Source organism: Psammomys obesus, unplaced genomic scaffold (assembly GCF_907164565.1).
Source record: "Psammomys obesus unplaced genomic scaffold, mPsaObe1.curated_primary_1811, whole genome shotgun sequence".
Classification (NCBI taxonomy): Eukaryota; Metazoa; Chordata; class Mammalia; order Rodentia; family Muridae; genus Psammomys; species Psammomys obesus.
The window spans coordinates 28,868,020-28,887,110 of record NW_026596117.1 but is presented as its reverse complement, the minus strand read 5'-3'; the positions used below and the strand labels follow the sequence as shown (position 1 = coordinate 28,887,110).

Below are 19,091 nucleotides of genomic sequence, written 5' to 3'. Positions count from 1 at the left end.
CCCAGCTGTGCTTGTCAGTGTAATGGTGCAGTCCACACAACAATTTCCTCATGTTCTGTCAAACCCTGTCACCACATTGTTTTGTATGTGTCAGGCATCTGTCCCTTGGTTTGAACAACTCAGGTGATCTTTATTCACGATGAGAATTCCTAGGAGACACTGATGTTCAGTGACCAGTGAACTGAGTGACCACTGTCTCTGACACCTCTGTTAAGATACTGCTTGCTGTCTGTGAAAGGCTGAGTTTCAAGCAAAGCGGGCACAGACAAATACACACCGTTTTGCTTGATGCCTCCCATGTACTGTCAGCAGCTCCTGGGCAGTTTGTACACTAGCGAATGCTCTCCTTACAGATGCAAAATCTGAGCTAGGATTGTGAGGCACAGTAGCTGTCCCCATGGGTGTCATCTTTCCAGGATTCTGTTGCCCCTAATGATGTTTTTTTGTAACAGAAAATTTTCTGTGAGTCTTAAAATTTTCTGAAAAGGCACATCCTGTAAAATACAACTTAGGCCCTGGAGTCTAGTTTGTCTCCTGAGCCATATTTTTTTTTGTATTTTATTTTTTTCTTATCAGCTACATTTTATTAACTCTGTACCCCAGCCGTGTCCCGATCCCTCATTCCCTCCCAGTCCCTCCCTCCCTCCCTCCTCTACACCGTGCCCCTTGCCAAGTCCACTGATAGGGGGGACCTCCTCCCCATTCATCTGATCCTGTTTTATCAGGTATCTTCAGGACTGGCTGCAAAGCTCTCCTCTGTGGCCTAACAGGACTGCTCCTCCCTTGAGGGGTGGGGAGGCCAAAGAGCCAGTCATTGAGTTCCTGTTAGAAATAGTCCTTGTTCCCCACACTATGGGAAACCAATTGGTTACTGAGCTACCACAGGCTACATCTGTAGACATGAGGTAAGATGATCAATCCTCGTTTAGAATGACAGATGGGATGTGCATTGAACGTATGACAGGAGTCTACTGAGCGCATTGGAAAGACTCTAACTAGCAGTGTTTTCAAAGCAAAGACTCATGACCAAACCTTTGGCAGAGTACAGGGAATCATAAGAAAGAAGGGGAGTTAGTCTGATGAGGAAAGGATAGGAGCTCCACAAGGACCAAATATATCTAGGCACAGGGTCTTTTCTGAGACTGACATGCAACCAAGGACCATGTATGAATGTAACCTAGAGCCATATTTTTTTAACTCTGTGGCCCAGATGCACTAGCTGAGCTTGCACGTGATGCCAGGGGCTGAGTCAAGGCCTCCAGGTAGGGAGAGCCACTGCCTGCAGGGGATTGGATTAGAGGCAGGTCTGAGCCTGCGCCCTGAGGGCCTCCTTTGTATTTAAGCAGCCTCTAGGTAGCCAGTGACACTGCAATACTGGTTTCAGCCTCTACTGGACACTCCAAATTTCAGGCAAGAAGCAACTACTAGTCAAGGTGCACAGGAGATGAGATCCAGCCGAATGGTGCTGCAAATATGTTCCAATAGCTTTGGGATGGCTAACCCTAGACATTTTTTTTCTAGGCTTTTAATACTTGACTCCTGCTCTTTCCCCAACCAACCTTTGCTTGGAAATGGCCTCAGCTTCTTCTCAATCATCTGACCCAAGTTTGGATGTTGAGTGGCAGGAGTGGAAGATGAAACATAAAAAAACCTACAGCCAGGTAGGTAACATAGGAACATTCCAGAGGGATCTGAGAACACAATCGTAACTGTAGGGAGTTCATGAGTATAAAAGGAGACAGAGACCAGCCATCACCAAGGACTTGCCTAAAGACATGCACTGTGAACTCAATATGGCCAGCACTGTTGATCCTTTGGGTGTGGGGAATGGCTGGCTGCAGTGTCCTGAGATCTCTCTCCATGGCTCCTCTTTACCAGTCGCTACACTCCAGTTGCTCAGCTTTTGTGGGGGGTTAATATGAAGGAAATATTATCTGTTGTATTTGTCTCTAGGATGAAGAAGGACACAGAAGAATGGTGTGGGAGGAAAATAAGAAGAAAATTGAGGAACACAATGCAGAATATGAGGAGGGCAAGGCCAGCTTTTGCATGGGCCTGAATGAATTTAGCGACTTGGTGAGGACATGCCAACTGTTGACTCTGTATCTTCTTTTCCCATTTTTCCAGTGTCTGTTGGTTTTCAGTGTTTTATTTGCTTTTCCATCAAGACTAATGATGAATTCTGGGAAATGATGACTTGCTCTTCAGACTCAATTTTGCCAGACCAGGACATAATCAACACACATCTCTTTAATGATATCCCTGAGTTTGAGGATTTGATAGAGGACAACACTGAGACACCTGAAAAGGACCAGGTATGACAGTGTCACATTCTCACCCTCAGCTGCCCATAGGGAAGCCAAGAAGGCACTGGAGTCCTCACTCATGTCAGTTGTGGGAACCTATGCAATTCACGGACAAAGTGCTCAGCTTTATGGATATTGGCTGGAGTTGATATTTGGTTATGGATGATAACCTTTTATTCTAGCTCATGGTAAATGTCCTGCAGGTTGGGCTTGAAAAATGGTTGGTTCCCTTGAAGGACCAAAGTTCCAAGGGAGCTGCTGAGATAAAGCCATGGTGCTGCATTATTTCTAATTAATGTCACGTGTGCTTGGCTTCCAGCCAGAGTAACAGTTGTGACATGGAGGGCAACACAAAGATAGCCAAGGAGTGAAGTGATTACTGTGCCATTGCCTGAGGAGCCTTCTGCCCCAAGATGTGACCTGCATGATGGTGATAAGGCTAGCCAGGAGAAAAGAAGAAATAACAGGGGGCCTCCCCAATATAAAGGCCAGCCTGTACTGTGAGGGATACAACACTCAAGATGTTTAAGATACACACTGTTATGTGAACTCTGTTACATTTGTTAGTGTCGTGTTCACACTAATAAAACCTTACCAATATTTTAAACCATGCTCTGAAGTCCTTTATGTTATTGATTCTCACAAGGATGTTTAAGTTTTGCTCTATTAGAAGAAGGTACACTCCAATGTCTTAAAATACCAAGCTTGATTTTAAAATGTACTATTCTGCTTTCTTTCTGGTTTTGCTTCAGTACATTTCTTACGTAGTTAAACACATAATTCTGATTGGTGGTGCACCTGACTGTTGAAGTGGCATTCTGGGAGAGTGGGTGGATCTCTTCACTATAGAGTCAGTGTTCCATCATTGATTAAACATTGTTTAAGATCATTGTTTTAGCAATAATCTGAAAGTCTATTTGAAATTTCCTAGAATTTTAATTCACATGAATTTGACAAGTGAAAATTGTCATTCAGTGCAGAGAGAATGAGCCTTCTTCTGTTCCACTGCTCTGCTCATATGCTCTGTTTGTAGTGGAGCCTTGTAGGAGCCATCTATAGAATGAGGTCTGTGGTCACAGGAATGTAGGCTGTGCTTAAGTGATCCTTTTGTAACCCAGCACAGCCCAGTCACGAAGTAATTTCAGAGCTATGTGAGGGTACAAAATATGTCTTTTGTGTTTTTGTATAAATTTTAGAGCCGTTTGTCATCTTATGAAAAAATTGGAATTTTAATAAGAAATCTGTTAACTAGATAGCTGTTGATAGTCTAATAATTCTGACACTATCATGCCAGTCAACTAGTATGGACCACATTTCCATCATCAAGCTTCTTCAGCTGTTTGATTCTTTGTTGTCTTAACGTTTTCATTGCCACCATGGTTAGGTCTATCCTAGGTATTTTTTAAATAATAATTTTAAATTGTTTTTTAAAATAGTGAATGAAATTTTTTCTTGGCTTCTTTCTAAGTTTGTAACTGACATACAGAAAGTTATTCATTTTTTATCCTTTGACAATTTTATACATACATAATTAATTTAGTCAACTCTACTTCTCTTTGTCCTTTCTTCCTACTTGACATTTAAACAGATTTTTCTCCAGCAAACCTCCCTTCTACCTATGTCTCTTTTTGGTGTGTGGCCCACAGAGTTTAATTAGGGTCATTGCATATGCCTGGAGGTCAATTAGCTCATTGACTAATATTTACATAACTTGGTGGCCTGTTGGGATGTTGAAATCCATACACTCTGCACTGGAATGTGTTACTCTCAACCATATAGCAAGTGAAGCTTAAAGCCACTAATTTTCAGTGGAGCCAGAACAAGGAAGAAAGGGCATTCAGCAGGTCCATGCTTCCTTTTGTGTAGAAAGTTCTGTAACTTGATTCATGCCAACCAGAACACTTGATTGAATTTCAGGTCTTGGTGACATATAAGAATGCTGTCTATGGCAGGTCTCATGGGTGAATTCGAGGAGATACTCTTGAGAATTTACAGCAAGATCCTAAGATCATTTGTAGACAATTTCTCTCCTCTGAAAAACAATTATGCAGTTGTTTTGGTTTTTTTTTTTGGCCTTCAGGGAAACAGAATATTTTGCAATGGAACATCAATTTAACATGTGATCTGAGCACCCTCATGAGTTGAGATTTCTTTGACTCACTAACCCATGAAATGAGACATTCATAAATCTGTTCTTTCATCAAATAGCTGCAATATACATGGATAGGCTTGAACATGTCCTGAGGGAATAAGCATCTTATGTGAAAAACTTATTCAAATGCCTATTGTTCCTAGAACTGTGACAATATCTTTCTGTTTCAAATATGTCTCTAGGTCTCATGAAATACACTCTATGAATGATTGAGAAAAAGAAGGTTAGGATGTGGCACCAATGGTTTTTCATACTAAGCAAGAAAAACCCAGAAGGGTACATCTAGGATATTAGAGCCCTTTCTTGGGATAACACTGAAAGCTCTGGTGAGAGGACATCTTCACAATGGGCAGAATTCTGGACAAGGAACAGGGTCATACATATTGCTTGGAAGAAATGACCATATGTTCAACTCTGTACTAATTTGTGGGTTGTAGCTAAAGGTGTCACTATATAAGACTTAGGATGGAGAATGATTAGAAAAATGGTGAGAAGAAATTCAGAGAATAGGTATTATTACAGGAGCAGTGAAGGTCCATTAAAGGAAAAGTGTTTTCTTCAGATCCAGACAGTAAGAACTCCAGTGTGTTGGAACCTAACATTCAATTTTAACAGGCTGATTATTCATCAAGAAGCTAGGACTACCATTCTGGAAGGTAGATCCTCCATAAGCAATGCTAAAGAATCAGGAGGAGTAATTATCCCTTTAATGAGATTAGAACTCTGCTTTCCTGAACCCCAGCTCCTTATCACAGTGACTCAGAGCTACAGCTCACAAGTAGCCTTGCTTTTCTGAATCGCTCAAAGTGTGACTTGTCCTTTCCTTTCTTCTGCCTGTGTTTCAAGCAGCTTTTAGTATTTTTTCTTTGTTCTGTATACTTACAGTTTTTATTATTATGTGGTGGGAGGATTTTCTTTTCTGGTCTTATTTATTGAGTGTTCTGTAGGCCTCTTGTATTCTTATTGGCCTCTCCTTTAAGTTGGGAAAATTTTCTTCAATGATTTTGTTGAAAATATTTTCTGGGCCTTGGAGGAGGGAATCTTCTTTTTCCTCTATTCCTATTATTCTTAGGTTTTGTCTTTTTATGTTGTCTTGAATTTCTTGGACGGTCTGTGTCAGGAATTTTTTAGATTTCACATTTTCTTTGACAGATACATCGATTTTTTTTCATTGTATCTTCCACACCTGATATTCTTTCTTCCATCTCTTGTAGTCTATTTGTTATGCTAACCTCTGTAGTTCCTGTTTTCTTCCCTAAGTTCTTTCTTTCCACAATTTCCTCCATTTGTATTGTCTTTAATTTTTCCAATTCTATCTTCAGATCTTGAGCTGTTTTGTTGATTTCCTCCACCTTTCTGACTGTATTTTCCTGTTTTTCCTTCAATTCCTTCAGCTGTTTGTTTGAATAATCTTCAGTTTCTTTCATTTCATTCAGTGATTTAAGCATTTCCTCTCTAAAGGCAACAAACTGTTTGGCTGCAACTTCCTGTATTTCTTACAGATGGCCATAATCTTTTTTTATCTTCCTCTATTTCTTTAGGAATAATCTGTTTGAGTTTATCTTCCTCTAGGTCTTTATGCATTTTATTTGTTTCCTCTGTTATCCTCTTCATGAGTATAGATGTTAGGTCATCTTCTTGAATTTCAGTTATGCTGGGGTGTCCAGGGCTACTTGCCCCTGGATAACTGGTTCTGGAGATGCCATATTACTCTGTCTTTTGTTGGTTGAGCTTTTATGCTGGCCTCTACCCATTGGGCTATCGTAGGTGTTGGGTGTTACTTTCTTGTGGTTCCTGGAATCCTGTGGTGGAGAGAGTCCCCTAGGCAGGAAGATGGTTTTTCCTGAAGGAAGCCTTCTCAGCTTTTTGGGTATAGTCACTAGATGGCTGGTGTTTTTCAGGAGTTGCTGCTTTTCACCTCAGGCATATAGACCTGAGTGGTAACTGTGGTCCTTGTTAGTTGAGAGGGCTCTCCTCTCACCCGGAGAAGTCCTGAAGACAGCTGCCCTGCTTCTGGGTTTCTTGCTGTAAATTTAGTGATCTGATGCTGTAACCTGTGTGTCCCTTGGTTTGGTCAGTTTTGTTAGGGATAACTGGTCGCCCCTTGGAGCAGTATCTGGAGGTTGATCTCAGGGATCCCTGGCTTTTGTAGGTCTGAGGTTGGGGCTCTTTGCCCCAGTACCCAAGTGGTAATCTGTGGCGGGTGGATACCACTCTCCTGGTAACAGTAGTCTATCTGGTGCACAGCAGGTCCCTGGGTTGGGCTGGTCTGCAGGGTCCTTTCCAGGTATATACTGGGTGGCAAAATCCGTCCTCTTTGCTTTGTTCCCTGTGAGGATTTCTCCTGACAGTGACTCCCAGTCTCTGGTGCTCTGGGGCGCACAGCTCTGTGTATGCCAGAGAGCTGGGCATGCAGCAACTGTCCGTACTTGGGGCTGGAGCCCAGTTCAGTGATGGCGGCTCATACCCGCCCATCTGGAAGACGTTTTCTAGGGAAAGACTGGGTGACCCAAGTCAATACCATTTCCTTTCTTCCCTGTGGGGTTTTCTCCTGACAGAGTCCCAATCTCTGTTGCCCTGATGTGCACAGCTCTATCTGTGCTGGAGAGCTGGCACACAGCAACTGTCTGTGCTTGGGGCTGGAGTCCAGTTCAGTGATGGAGGCTTGAACCTGCTGGTCTATGAGACTTTTTTCCAGGGAAAGACTGGATGACCCAAGTCAGTACCGTTTCCGTCCTTCCCTGTGGGGTTTTCTTGCGACTGGGACTCCCAGTCTCTGGTGTTTTTTGTGCCCACCGATCAGCCTGGGAAGGTGATCAGGGCATGCAGGTGTGTTGCTCTGGTCTGGTGACCTAGTGCCTGCGCAACCCGGGATCTCTTCCGGATTCTGGCTGGGGGACCTGAGCATGGACCCGACTGATTGACTGATTCCCATGCTGTGGGGGTTTCCTCTCACCTGGGAAACACGATAGCTGTTGTTTTAGGGCCAGAATTCAGTCTCTTGGTCGCTGTATGGAAAATGTTGTCCTGCTCCTCAGATGCAGTGTTCTCCTGGCGCCGCTATCTTGTCCCGCCCCCGTCTTATAACTTTTAATGATTTATTTTGTTACTTTTTTAGAATTTTAATATATTCGTACTGTACTTGTAGTATCATTCATACCCTACACAATCATCCCTCCAGCTGTTCCTCTGAGCCACCTCAACCCAATGATCCCTTCTTTATTATTGTTGTTATATACATATATGTACATATACATAGGTATATATGTACCAATCAAGGTATACAGAAATATGATACATTCTGCTGAGTACAGGGTTGCTCACATATATATGTGTATAGGGATAATCTTATGAGGGGATCCTCCTTGGAAAAGACTGATTCTCTTGGCAGCCCTTAATTGTCAGGATATCGTCTGACATAGAGCTGGAATCTGGTAAACTTTTTCACATTCTTGATGGGAATCAACAGATGTCATTGTGTAGGTCTTACTTGTTAAGGTAAAGATGTAAATCCCCGTCATAGTTAGCAGACACTGTCTTGTAGCAAACATGGAGTCTGTAGCTCGTAGAGCCTAGAAGACACTGTCTTGTAGTAGATATCACAGTCCTTTTGACCTTAGAGTCTTTCATCCCCATCTTCCATAGTGTTTCCTGAGCCTGAGCTGTAGGGCTTATGTTGTGCATGTATTAGTAGCAGATGGACCCCAACAGTCTGCTGTTCTCAGATTTTTGACAGTTGTGGATTTCTGTACTGGGCTCTGTCTGCTGAAAAAAGATGCTTCCTTGGTGGGTAAAAGCTAGATTCTATTGATGTAAGGGTGGGCACTTAGAAATCCTGGTTTAAGAATGTGACAGTAGTAGGTTCTCCTTTGGAGTCCAAGACCTCCAAAGCCTTGAATAGTTGATTTTTACAATACCAAGCATGAAATCTCTCCTTTAAATGAGGAAGAACACATATTAGTTACCTACTGGTTATCCTGAGATATGAGAATCACATTGCATGCTTAAAAGAGTCTTGCCATGATATTGCTATGGTTTGTAGGCTTTACAGCTTAGGAAAACTTATAACTGCTTTTCTCCCTTCAGGTGTGATGAGAGCTAATCTTCAGGTAGGAGGCTTTTGGGTCAGTTCTAGCTCAATTCCTTCAAGACCTGAGTCTAAATTATTTGTCATTAGCTGCAATAGCATCTTACATTCAAGTTCTTGGAAGGAATTAAGGGTAATGAAAATAGCCCATATTGTTTGGGGAGTGTCTTGGACTACCCTAACCAAACAATTCAAAAGGAGGTTTCCTATGCCTGACACTAGAGTTTTAGTTACTCTATGGATATCTGGAGGAGTATTATCACTACAAATGATTCAGTGTCACTTAGATTGCTTAGGTGTGTGTGTGTGTGTGTGTGTGTGTGTGTGTGTGATAGCCTCTGTGCATGTTCCTTGTCATGAAGTGGTCTAGCCATGAGCCATGAGGGAATGCCGACAGTCAAGAACATGGCAGCAACCTTTTATATGGGGCAGAAATGACCACCACATGTATATATTATGTCTCCCCCATAATCTTTCCCTTCTGAAGTAAACTTGCTTGGGTGCAAGGGAAGCCAGAAGGTGTAGTTTATTATAAAGAAACTATCATTCCCAACTATTGGGGAGTTAGAAAGTGTTAGGCCTCTCTGAGCATGAAACTTCATACTCTTTGTCTCAGCAGGGGGTTCTCAGGGCTACAAGGTTAGGAGAGTCTGGTGGCTCTGGCTGAACTCCTGAATTAACCAGAATTAATGGGGGTGGTGGGGAGCATGAGATGTCCCCCTTTGCCCTGAGCAGGGGTGAGCAGACCTTATGAAGCTCTCCCATTGTCAGATAAGGTATCCCATAAACAGAATCCAGAAACCAGGCAGAAGAATCAGAGAAAGCTAGCTTTTTTTTTTAATTTTTTATTAATTACACTTTATTCATTTTGTATCCCCCCATAAGCCCCTCCCTCCTTCCCTCCCTATCCCACCCTCCCTCCCCTTTCTGCATGCATGCCACTCCCCAAGTCCACTAATAGGGGAGATTCTCCTCTCCTTTCTGATCTTATTCTATCAGTTCTCATCAAAAGTGGCTGCATTGTCCTCTACCGTGTCCTGGTAAGGCTGCTCCCCCCTCAGGGGGAGGTGATCAACGAGCAGGCCAATCAGATTATGTCAGAGGCAGTCTCTCTTCCCATTACTATGTAACCCACTTGGACACTGAACTGCCATGGGCTACATCTGTGCAGAGGTTCTAGGTTATCTCCACGAATAGTCCTTGGTTGGAGTATGAGTCTCTGGGAAATTCCCTGTGTTCAAATTATCTTGTTCTGTTGAGCTAGCTTTTAAGAAAGGCTAATATGACTCACCAAAAAGAGAGGCCTCCACAGTCATTAAACCAAAAGAGAGGAAGTTGCTTTTTTTCTCCTTTTAGTATGGCTGTTCACTGCAGGGGCGGGGGGAGTCCCTGGATTCAAAGTGAAGAGCCTAGCTATAGTATTTGGGGTGAAATGGTCTTTCTTATCTTGCTGGGGTCTCCAAATGTCAACCCTGAGATTTGCTGGAGTAAAACCAGTTTTACCATTTGAGCCAAATTTGAAGTAAACTTTTAATTAGATTCTGACTAGGATGGACTTTGATCAGAACCATTCCCTGAATTTCCCAGCAGAGTGTCCCTGAGTCACATTTTGAAGGGGCTTATAAGGACCAACCCATAGGCCACTGTCTTTTCCCATGAAACTTTGTTATCTCCAAGAACTACAACTCCCAGCATTCCAGAAGGTTATTGGGAGTGTGGGGCTCATGGGCTAACTTCAATGTCTTTTGTTAACATCATTTTATTTAAAAATGGAGTGGGCACAGGGGTCCTCTCTGAGACTGCTTTTCCAACCAAGGACTGTGCATAGATATAACCTATAATCCCTACTCACACATAGCTCATGGTAGCTCAGTGTCCAAGTGGGTTCCCTGGTAAGGGGGACAGGAATTCTTTCTGACATGAACTCAATATCTGGCTCATTGAGTGTCCCCTCCCCCCTGAGGGAGGAGCAGCCTTGCTAGGCCACAGATAAGACATTGCAACCATCCTGAAGATACCTGATAAGCTAGGGCCAGATGGAAGGAGAGGAGGACATCCCCTCTCAGTGGACTTGGAAGGGGGCAGGGAGGACATGAGGGAGGGAGGGGAGGATTGGGAGGGAAAGAGGAGAAAGGGCTACAGCTGGGATACAAGTGAATGTGTAAAATTATTTAAAAATAAAAAAAATATTTTAAAAATGGATTGTTTGTTTAGAGGCATAATTTGTAAAGCAGGATAACCAAATTATGTGAGTTTTAACAAATATTGACTTTGGAGATAGCTTAGAACACATCCATAAGCATTACTGTTAAGGCCTGTGCTCCTTGTAGGATTCAAAGTAAGCATGTAGGCATTGTCCTTAGATCTCTCTGTCCATGCTATATTTTATTTTCAAACCACTACCACCTTTAACCAATAAGCTATTTACAACTGATACCTGCTGGAAAAGGGAAAATAAGTCTTTCCAATGGAGTATCATTGGGGATATCAACTACACTCCAGGGAAGGCTGCATGCCCAGGAGTAGTTGGCCAACAAACACACACAGACACACACCTTCTACGTGTGTGTGTGTGCGTGTGTGTTTTTTGTTTTGTTTTGTTGTTATTGTTTTCTTATTGATTTTTTTAGTTTATTTCTCTGTTTTGATCTTCAATATTTTTTTTCTGGACTTTTAGAGAAGGGGGAAAAAGAAAAAGCAAGAGATTGTGTGAGTAAGAAGGTAAGGAGGAGGATCTGTGAGGGCCTGCGGAGAGTGTAGAATGTGAGCAAAATATAATGTATAAAAACAATTTAGATTTAAAAATAAAAGTTTAATTAGTGTTTTGGCTTCTTTCCGACTTGTTACATATTCTTTTCAGTGGTCATGTGCCTAATTTCACTGGAAAACATGACTTTTGGAAAGTGTTCCAGGAGATAAAACACTTGTGGTGGCTTTTCTTACTATAATGTCAACATTTGTGTTTGTGTCTCCTTTCCACTGGGACCTACCCAGGGCTTATTCATCCCAGCTGTTGCATTTCAGTTCCAGGGAGAGCCTGGCTTGGGTGTTAAGGCTCTGAGCTCAGGACAGACACATAACCTAACAAAGAATTCTGTCAACAATTTTTGCAAAATTGTTGCAAATTTTGTTATCATTTGTCTAAGGTCAATGAATGTGCTCAGGGTTGCCTCCAGTTCTCCAAAGTTAAGAATGTGAGGCCCGTACACCTGGATGCCCACTCAGCATGCTTTTGCCTGCCTGATTTGTCTGTTTGATACACCTATCTTCAGAAGTAAAACTGCTTTGCTGAACTGCTTTGGATCATGTGGTCATTTTTCTGATACCTAGGCACATTTCTAAGTGCTTAGTGCACAAAGAAAGGATTTCTTTCCTGCGACCCCATTTCTTTGGGGTTGGCTTTCAGCATGGGAGGTGCATCCTACTGCCATATTGCAATAATCAGAGTGTGAAGGCACTTCCATCACTGGAACTCACAGATCAACTCATCAGAATCAAATCAACAATGCAGGTATAAAGGGCCAGTGCAAACACACTATGATATTTCAGCTTCATGTATGATCCAAGGGGAAAGGCAAAAACACAACCCCTTGGTGGTAGGAATATCCTGGAGATTGCAAATGTGGTTAAGACCCATGTTGTAGTAACTGTGGTCTCTATAACACTGATTGGTTGCAGTGTCCTGTCAGGCACCTAGCTAGAGAAATAGGAAGTGACTTGGGAAAGGTGCAAAAACCTTCTACATTGAATCTAAGGGAGGTCGAAATCACAGCAACTTCATATGACAGAAAGTGATATGGATAGATGCAGTCAAAGCTTAATAGTGACTCACCTATAGCCAAGAAGGGCCACTGTGACATTTCACAAGGGAAAAGAACGGTTTAAAGTCTTGACCAAAACATCACTGACATAGGACAAGGGTGGTAAATGAGGATTCTTCTTTGGTTAAGGGGACAGTCAGATCTGATATCAATAAAATTCCCACAGATTGTCCTTTTGGGCCCATACTCCAGTACTAAAAAGATAATTCTTGAGAGGGGGAGGAAAGAAACTACAAGTTACTAAATACTGTTGCTTTATTGAACCATATTCTTAAACCAGTGGTTTGTTGAACAAAGGAGGGATGGGCCAAATAAAGATTGAGAATCACAACATCTTATTGTTAGTCAGGAGGACATAGAATATGCCGTTTGCTGGAGGAAGGGACCTGTTACCCACCTACTTTCTGTGGAAAGCAACAAAGCAGAGTGAGTCGAGCCTACTATTCAGACAGGATCTCATGGATGCCCTTCCTCTGTCTCTTGTGTCTGGAGCCCTAGCACATGAAATGCCGGCTGCAGCTACAGTTCAAACTCATGCCACATCCCTCCTTCCTCTTCCTGGAGATCTCTGACTCCCTCAGGCCCCTGAAGCCTATTCTCCTCTGGGTCCCTCAGGCACCAGAGTTGAGATATGACTTCAGTGTTTATAGTTGACTATCTACCTATTGATCAGTTTACCTGTAAAGGCATTACCCTTTACCACTCAATTATAAAATAGACTGATCTAATAGAAACAACATACAATCATACAACATATAGAAATACATTTAAAACAATTACTTCTATAATGTTCTATTCAAACAGAAAATTTAAAATAGTACTAATGTGTAATGAAGTTAAACTATATTTGGAGTAATAGTCAGTAAATGAATGAATGAATGAATGAATGATATAGACAAAGATGGGGAGAAGAGTATCCAGGTAAAGTAGATGAAAGAGAAATTAGAAGATTAAAGAAAATGTTATGGATAGAAGAAAGAAGTGAAAAAAAATTAGAAAAATGAAAATTGAAAAGGAAAACCGAGAGATGATTTTTCAAAAAGTATTATATAAATACATCAAATTATGAAATGAAGGAAATAAAGAATAAAATCATAAGACCCTCACTCCCGAAGTCAGATACTTGTTTTCCTTAGGTTCACTCCTACCAACCTGAGCACAGAAGCTGTGGAATCACATAGAGAAATGAGAAATACAAAATTCCCTTCATAAAGACCAAGTTTTGTGTCCCCTTGTCTATCATTAATAATCCTTCCAGCACACAATGAAAGCAATGCTAAGAGGAAAGTTCATAGCACTAAGTGCCTTCAAGAAGAAATTCGAGACAGTTCATTCAAGCAACTTAATGGCCCACTTAAAAACCCTAGAAAAAAGAAGAAGCAGACGCACCAAAAGGAGTAGAAGGCTGGAAATAATCAAACTCAGGGCTGAAATCAATCAATTAGAAACAAATAAAACAATTCAAAGAATCAATGAAACCAAGAGCTGGTTCTTTGAAAAAATCAACAAGCTAGACAAACCCTTAGCCAAGCTAACTAAAAGGCAGAGAGACATCACCCAAATCAACAAAATCAGAAATGAAAACGGGACATAACTACAGACACTGAGGAAATCTAAACAATCATTAGGACTTACTTCAAAAGTCTATATGCCACAAAATTTGAAAAGTAAATGAAATGAACAATTTTCTTGATCGATTTGACTTACCAAAGCTGAATCATGACCACATAAATCAATTAAATAGTCCTATATCCCCCAAAGAAATAGAAGCAGGCATCAAAAGTCTCCCATCCAAAAAAAGGCCAGGACCAGATGGCTTCAGCGCAGAATTCTACCAGACCTTCAAAGAAGAGCTAACACCAATTCTCTTCAAACTATTCCACAAAATAGAAACAGAAGGAACATTAACAAACTCATTCTATGAAGCCACAGTCACCTTGGTACCTAAACCTCACAAAGACTCAACAAAGAAAGAGAATTTCAGGCCAATCTCCCTTATGAACATTGATGCAAAAATACTTAACAAAATACTTGCAAACCGAATACAAGAACGCATCAAAGATATTATCCACTATGACCAAGTAGGCTGCATCCCAGGTATGCAGGGGTGGTTCAATATACGGAAATCTATCAATGTGATCCACCATATTAACAAACTGAAAAAAAAAAAAACATGATAATCTCCCTAGATGCTGAAAAAGCATTTGACAAAATCCAACACCCATTCATGTTTAAAGTACTGGAGAGATCAGGGATACAAGGCACATATCTAAACATAGTGAAGGCGATATACAGCAAGCCTATAGCCAACATCAAACTGAACGGAGAGAAACTTAAAGCAATCCCACTGAAATCAGGGACAAGACAAGGCTGCCCACTCTCTCCATATCTCTTCAACATAGTGCTGGAAGTCCTTGCTAGAGCAATAAGACAGTAGAAGGAGATCAAGGGGATACAGATGGGAAAAGAAGAAGTCAAATTATCACTATTTGCAGATGATATGATAGTATACATGAGTGACCCCAAAAACTCTACCAGGGAACTCCTACAGCTGATAAACACCTTCAGCAAAGTGGCCGGATACAAAATTAACTCAAAAAAATCAGTAGCATTCCTGTATACAAAAGACAAAAGGGCTGAGAAAGAAATTAGAGAAACAATACCCTTCACAATAGCTACAAATGACATAAAGTACCTTGGTGTATCCCTAACCAAGCAAGTCAAAGACTTGTATGAAAAAAAGGTCAAGTCTCTGAAGAAAGAATTAGAAGAAGATATGAGAAGATGGAAAGATCTCCCATGCTCATGGCTTGGCAGGATTAACATAGTAAAAATGGCCAAAAGCATTCTACAGATTTAATGCAATTCCCATCAAATTGCCAACATAATTCTTTACAGACCTGGAAAGAAAAATTTTCAACTTCGTATGGAATAACAAGAAACCGAGAATTGCTAAAACAATCCTCTACAATAAAAGATCTTCTGGAGGTATCTCCGTCCCTGATCTCAAGCTGTACTATAGAGCAACAGTTATAAAAACTGCATGGTACTGGCATAGAAACAGAATGGTGGCTCAATGGAACTGAACAGAAGATCCAGAAATAAACCTACACACTTACGGACACCTGATTTTTTACAAGGATGCCAAAACCATACAATGGAAAAAAAATAGCATCTTCAACAAATGGTGCTGGTCCAACTGGATGTCTACATGTAGAAAAATGAAAATAGATCCATACTTATCACCCTGCACAAAACAGAACTCCAAGTGGATCAAAGACCTCAACATAAAACCAGACACATTAAATCGGCTAGAAAAAAAAGTGGGGAATACCCTAGAACTCATTGGTACAGGAGAAAACTTCCTGAACAGAACACCAACAGCACAGGCTTTGAGAGCAACAATCAATAAATGGGACCTCATGAAATTGAAAAGCTTCTGTAAAGCAAAGGACACTGTCATCAAAACAAAGCAACTGCCTACAGATTGGGAAAAAATCATCATCAACACTTTATCTGACAGAGGACTCATATACAGTATATATAAAGAACTAAAGAAGCTGAAATCCAGCAAACCAAGTAATCCACTTAAAAAATGGGGAACAGAGCTAAAGAGAGAATTCTCTGTAGAGGAATATCGAATGGCAGAGAAGTACTTAAAGAAATCCTCAACCTCATTAGCCATTAGGGAAATGCAAATCAAAACAACCCTGAGATTTCACCTTACACCCATCAGAATGGCCAAGATAAAAAACTCAAGTGAGAACACATGCTGGAGAGGTTGTGGAGAAAGGGGAACCCTTCTCCACTGCTGGTGGGAATGTAAACTGGTACAACCACTCTGGAAATCAATCTGGCTATTTCTCAGACAACTAGGAATAGCGCTTCCTCAAGATCCAGCCATACCACTCCTAGGCATATACCCAAAAGAGGTTCAAGTACACAAAAAGGACATTTGCTCAACCATGTTTGTAGTACCTTTATTTGTAATAGCCAGAAGCTGGAAACAGCCCAGATGCCCCTCAACTGAAGAATGGATGCAGAAACTGTGGTACATCTATACAATGGAGTATTACTCAGCAATGAAAAATAAGGAAATCATGAAATTTGCAGGTAAATGGTGGGACCTGGAAAGGATCATCCTGAGTGAGTTGTCCCAGAAGCAAAAAGACACGCATGGTATATACTCACTCATATAAACATACAACATAGAATAAACCCACTAAAATCTGTACATATAAACAAACTAAGCAAAAGAGAGGACCCTAACTAAAATGTTCAATCCCCATCCTGAAAGGCAAAGAGGATGGACATCAGAAGAAAAAGAAAACAGGAAACAACCTAAGAACCTGCTACAGAGGGCCTCTGAAAGCCAGAAGAAAACAGGAAACAACCTAGGAACCTGCCACAGAGGGCCTCTGAAAGCCTCTGCAGTGCAGACTGTCAAAGCAGATGCTGAGCCTGATGGCCAACTGATGGGCAGAGTGAATGGAATTTTATGTAAGAAGTGGGAAATAGTAAGAGCTAGAGAAGACAGGAACTCCACAAGGAGAGCAACAGAAGAAGAAAATTTGAACACAGGGAACTTCCCAGAGACTCATACTCCAACCAAGGACCATCCGTGGAGATAACCTAGAACCCTGACAATGCAGCCACTTCTGATGAGAACTGATAGACTAAGATCAGAAAGAAGGAGAGGAGGACCTCCCCTATCAGTGGACTTGGGGGGGGGGAATACATGCAGAAAGGGGGGGGAGGGGGGACCGATAGGGGAGGAGGGAGGGGCTCATGGGGGGATACAAAATGAATAAAGTGTAATTAATGAAAAAAAATTCTCCCAGCACCACATAAATAAAAAATAAAAAAGGTGCTTTGAAATCCCACCATGCAGTAGCACCCTTTGGAATCTTTCCTTGTTTGTATCCACAGATGCTCATCCAAGGGTTTATCTGGGATTCTTGAGGATGTCCTTGGTTCCATTGATGAGAACTGATAGACTAAGATCAGAAAGAAGAGGAGAACCTCCCCTATCAGTGGACTTGGGGAGTGGCATGCATGCAGAAAGAGGAGGGAGGGTGGGATCGGGAGGGGAGGAGGGAGGGGCTTATGCGTCAGGTTCTTAATGTCATGCTGCTTGCCTTGGGAATTTTAGGGACATATTTCTCCATATGTAACACTTGTTGCAGAATGTTGAGTTGGTTAGACCAAAACTATTTTTTTCTGAACAATGTTCTTATCAAGGAGATGTGAAATTTTAGGAGGTACATGGCATCTTTGGAGGAGTCCTGCCATCTTCTGAGTTCTGGTAAGCTTGGAAGGTGAGGGTAAAATATTGGCTGACTCTTGGCAACTTGATTTTCTGGCCTTTAACCTCCAAGGCCTGGTTGTGATCAGCTGAAACACACAAGTCAGTTTTTCCAGTTTTAAGTGTGAGTATTGAATTCTGAGTTTTACTTCTATGTATTATTCCGAAAAAAAAAAAAAAATCTTAACCACACAGAACATTTCATCCTCTGAATGACGGTTGTGTTGGGTCAGGTTTGGTCCCATTTAAACCAAATGGAGCACGTTTCTTCATTGAATGGAGGTTCATTTCACAAAGGTCTTCTTTAGAGAACCCACTGGGGCCTTGACTAGAAATAGTGACTAGCTCTGATGAGAGAAAGTTGCCTGCTGAAGTGAGAAGCATCATCTCTTCAGAGAAGCCACATTGCATAACAGTTGTATGTGGGTTCATCCACCAAATGATTTTCTGTGCTCTGGAGCCATTAGTCAGGATCATTATCATGATCATGCCAACTGGTGTTTACTGGTGTTTATGGGATGACACTGTATATGTTATTTCACAGAATACAAGTAAGCCACAGAATTCTACAGATAAAGTCACCTATCGAAGCTCTAAAATGAACATGGAGCATCGAGTCAAAGGATATACCTGTGAATGCAAGCTTACTAGAGTCACACAAGGTAGAACGGTCACTTGCTATAAAGCACTTGTGGCCATTTGTTAAAAAATTCAAACAGTACATGATCTTCAGATATAAAAGATGAGGGAAAAGCTACCTAGTTTCTTTGGGTCCCACAGTGAAAACATAGGAATAGATTTTATTGATAACAAATTCAACCTTTCTAATGTACTTTTATGATAACTACATGCAATAAGTAGCTTTCAAGCCTTCTAATATTTTGAGAATTGAAAGACTCTAGAAAAGATTATATGATATTAATACACAAAGTTTTAGTGTTCTATAAATAAAGAAGACAGTTTTTCTTTTACATAAATCATTATGTACTTATTTTCAGTAACAGAGATTTTAGGTGAACAGCAGAGTCAAATCAAAGTCAACTTCCTCCTTCTTCACCATCCTGATTCCAAATTATTCCTGTCTGCTTTGCACCATATTTTTCTTGCTTGAGATTGATGCAGAACTAACAGTTGTGACAGAATTTTATCAGTAATTGCTGGGATTGCAACATAGTAGTGAGGGGCACAGTCAAGGAATCCTCAAGATGCAAACAGTGACATCATTTTTCATGCAGCTTCTTGTTAGTGTGAGGCAATCACCAAGACCACTTATACCATCTCAACACTCCCAGACCTTGTGCACAGTCTTTCTGTGGTGAACTTCCTAGAATCTTGCCAACTAGTACCATGCTCACATTGTCAATCTCAGCTCCATTTGTGCAGATTCTGCGCTGGCCTTCCCTGGTGAACCCTCCTCAGA

The 19,091-nt window shown here is 41.3% G+C and overlaps 1 protein-coding gene across 1 annotated transcript in view; it reads left to right on the top strand.

Moving 5' to 3' along the window:
- The first annotated feature begins 1,571 nt into the window (after nt 1-1,571).
- The window catches only part of LOC129692786 (protein CTLA-2-beta-like), a 37,280-nt gene continuing 19,760 nt past the window's right edge, over nt 1,572-19,091 (top strand). Inside the window, exons 1-3 of the mRNA XM_055629270.1 lie at nt 1,572-1,661; nt 1,954-2,076; nt 2,169-2,315. Coding sequence (XP_055485245.1) covers nt 1,572-1,661; nt 1,954-2,076; nt 2,169-2,315 — 360 coding nt within the window. The remainder of the gene's footprint in view (nt 1,662-1,953; nt 2,077-2,168; nt 2,316-19,091) is intronic.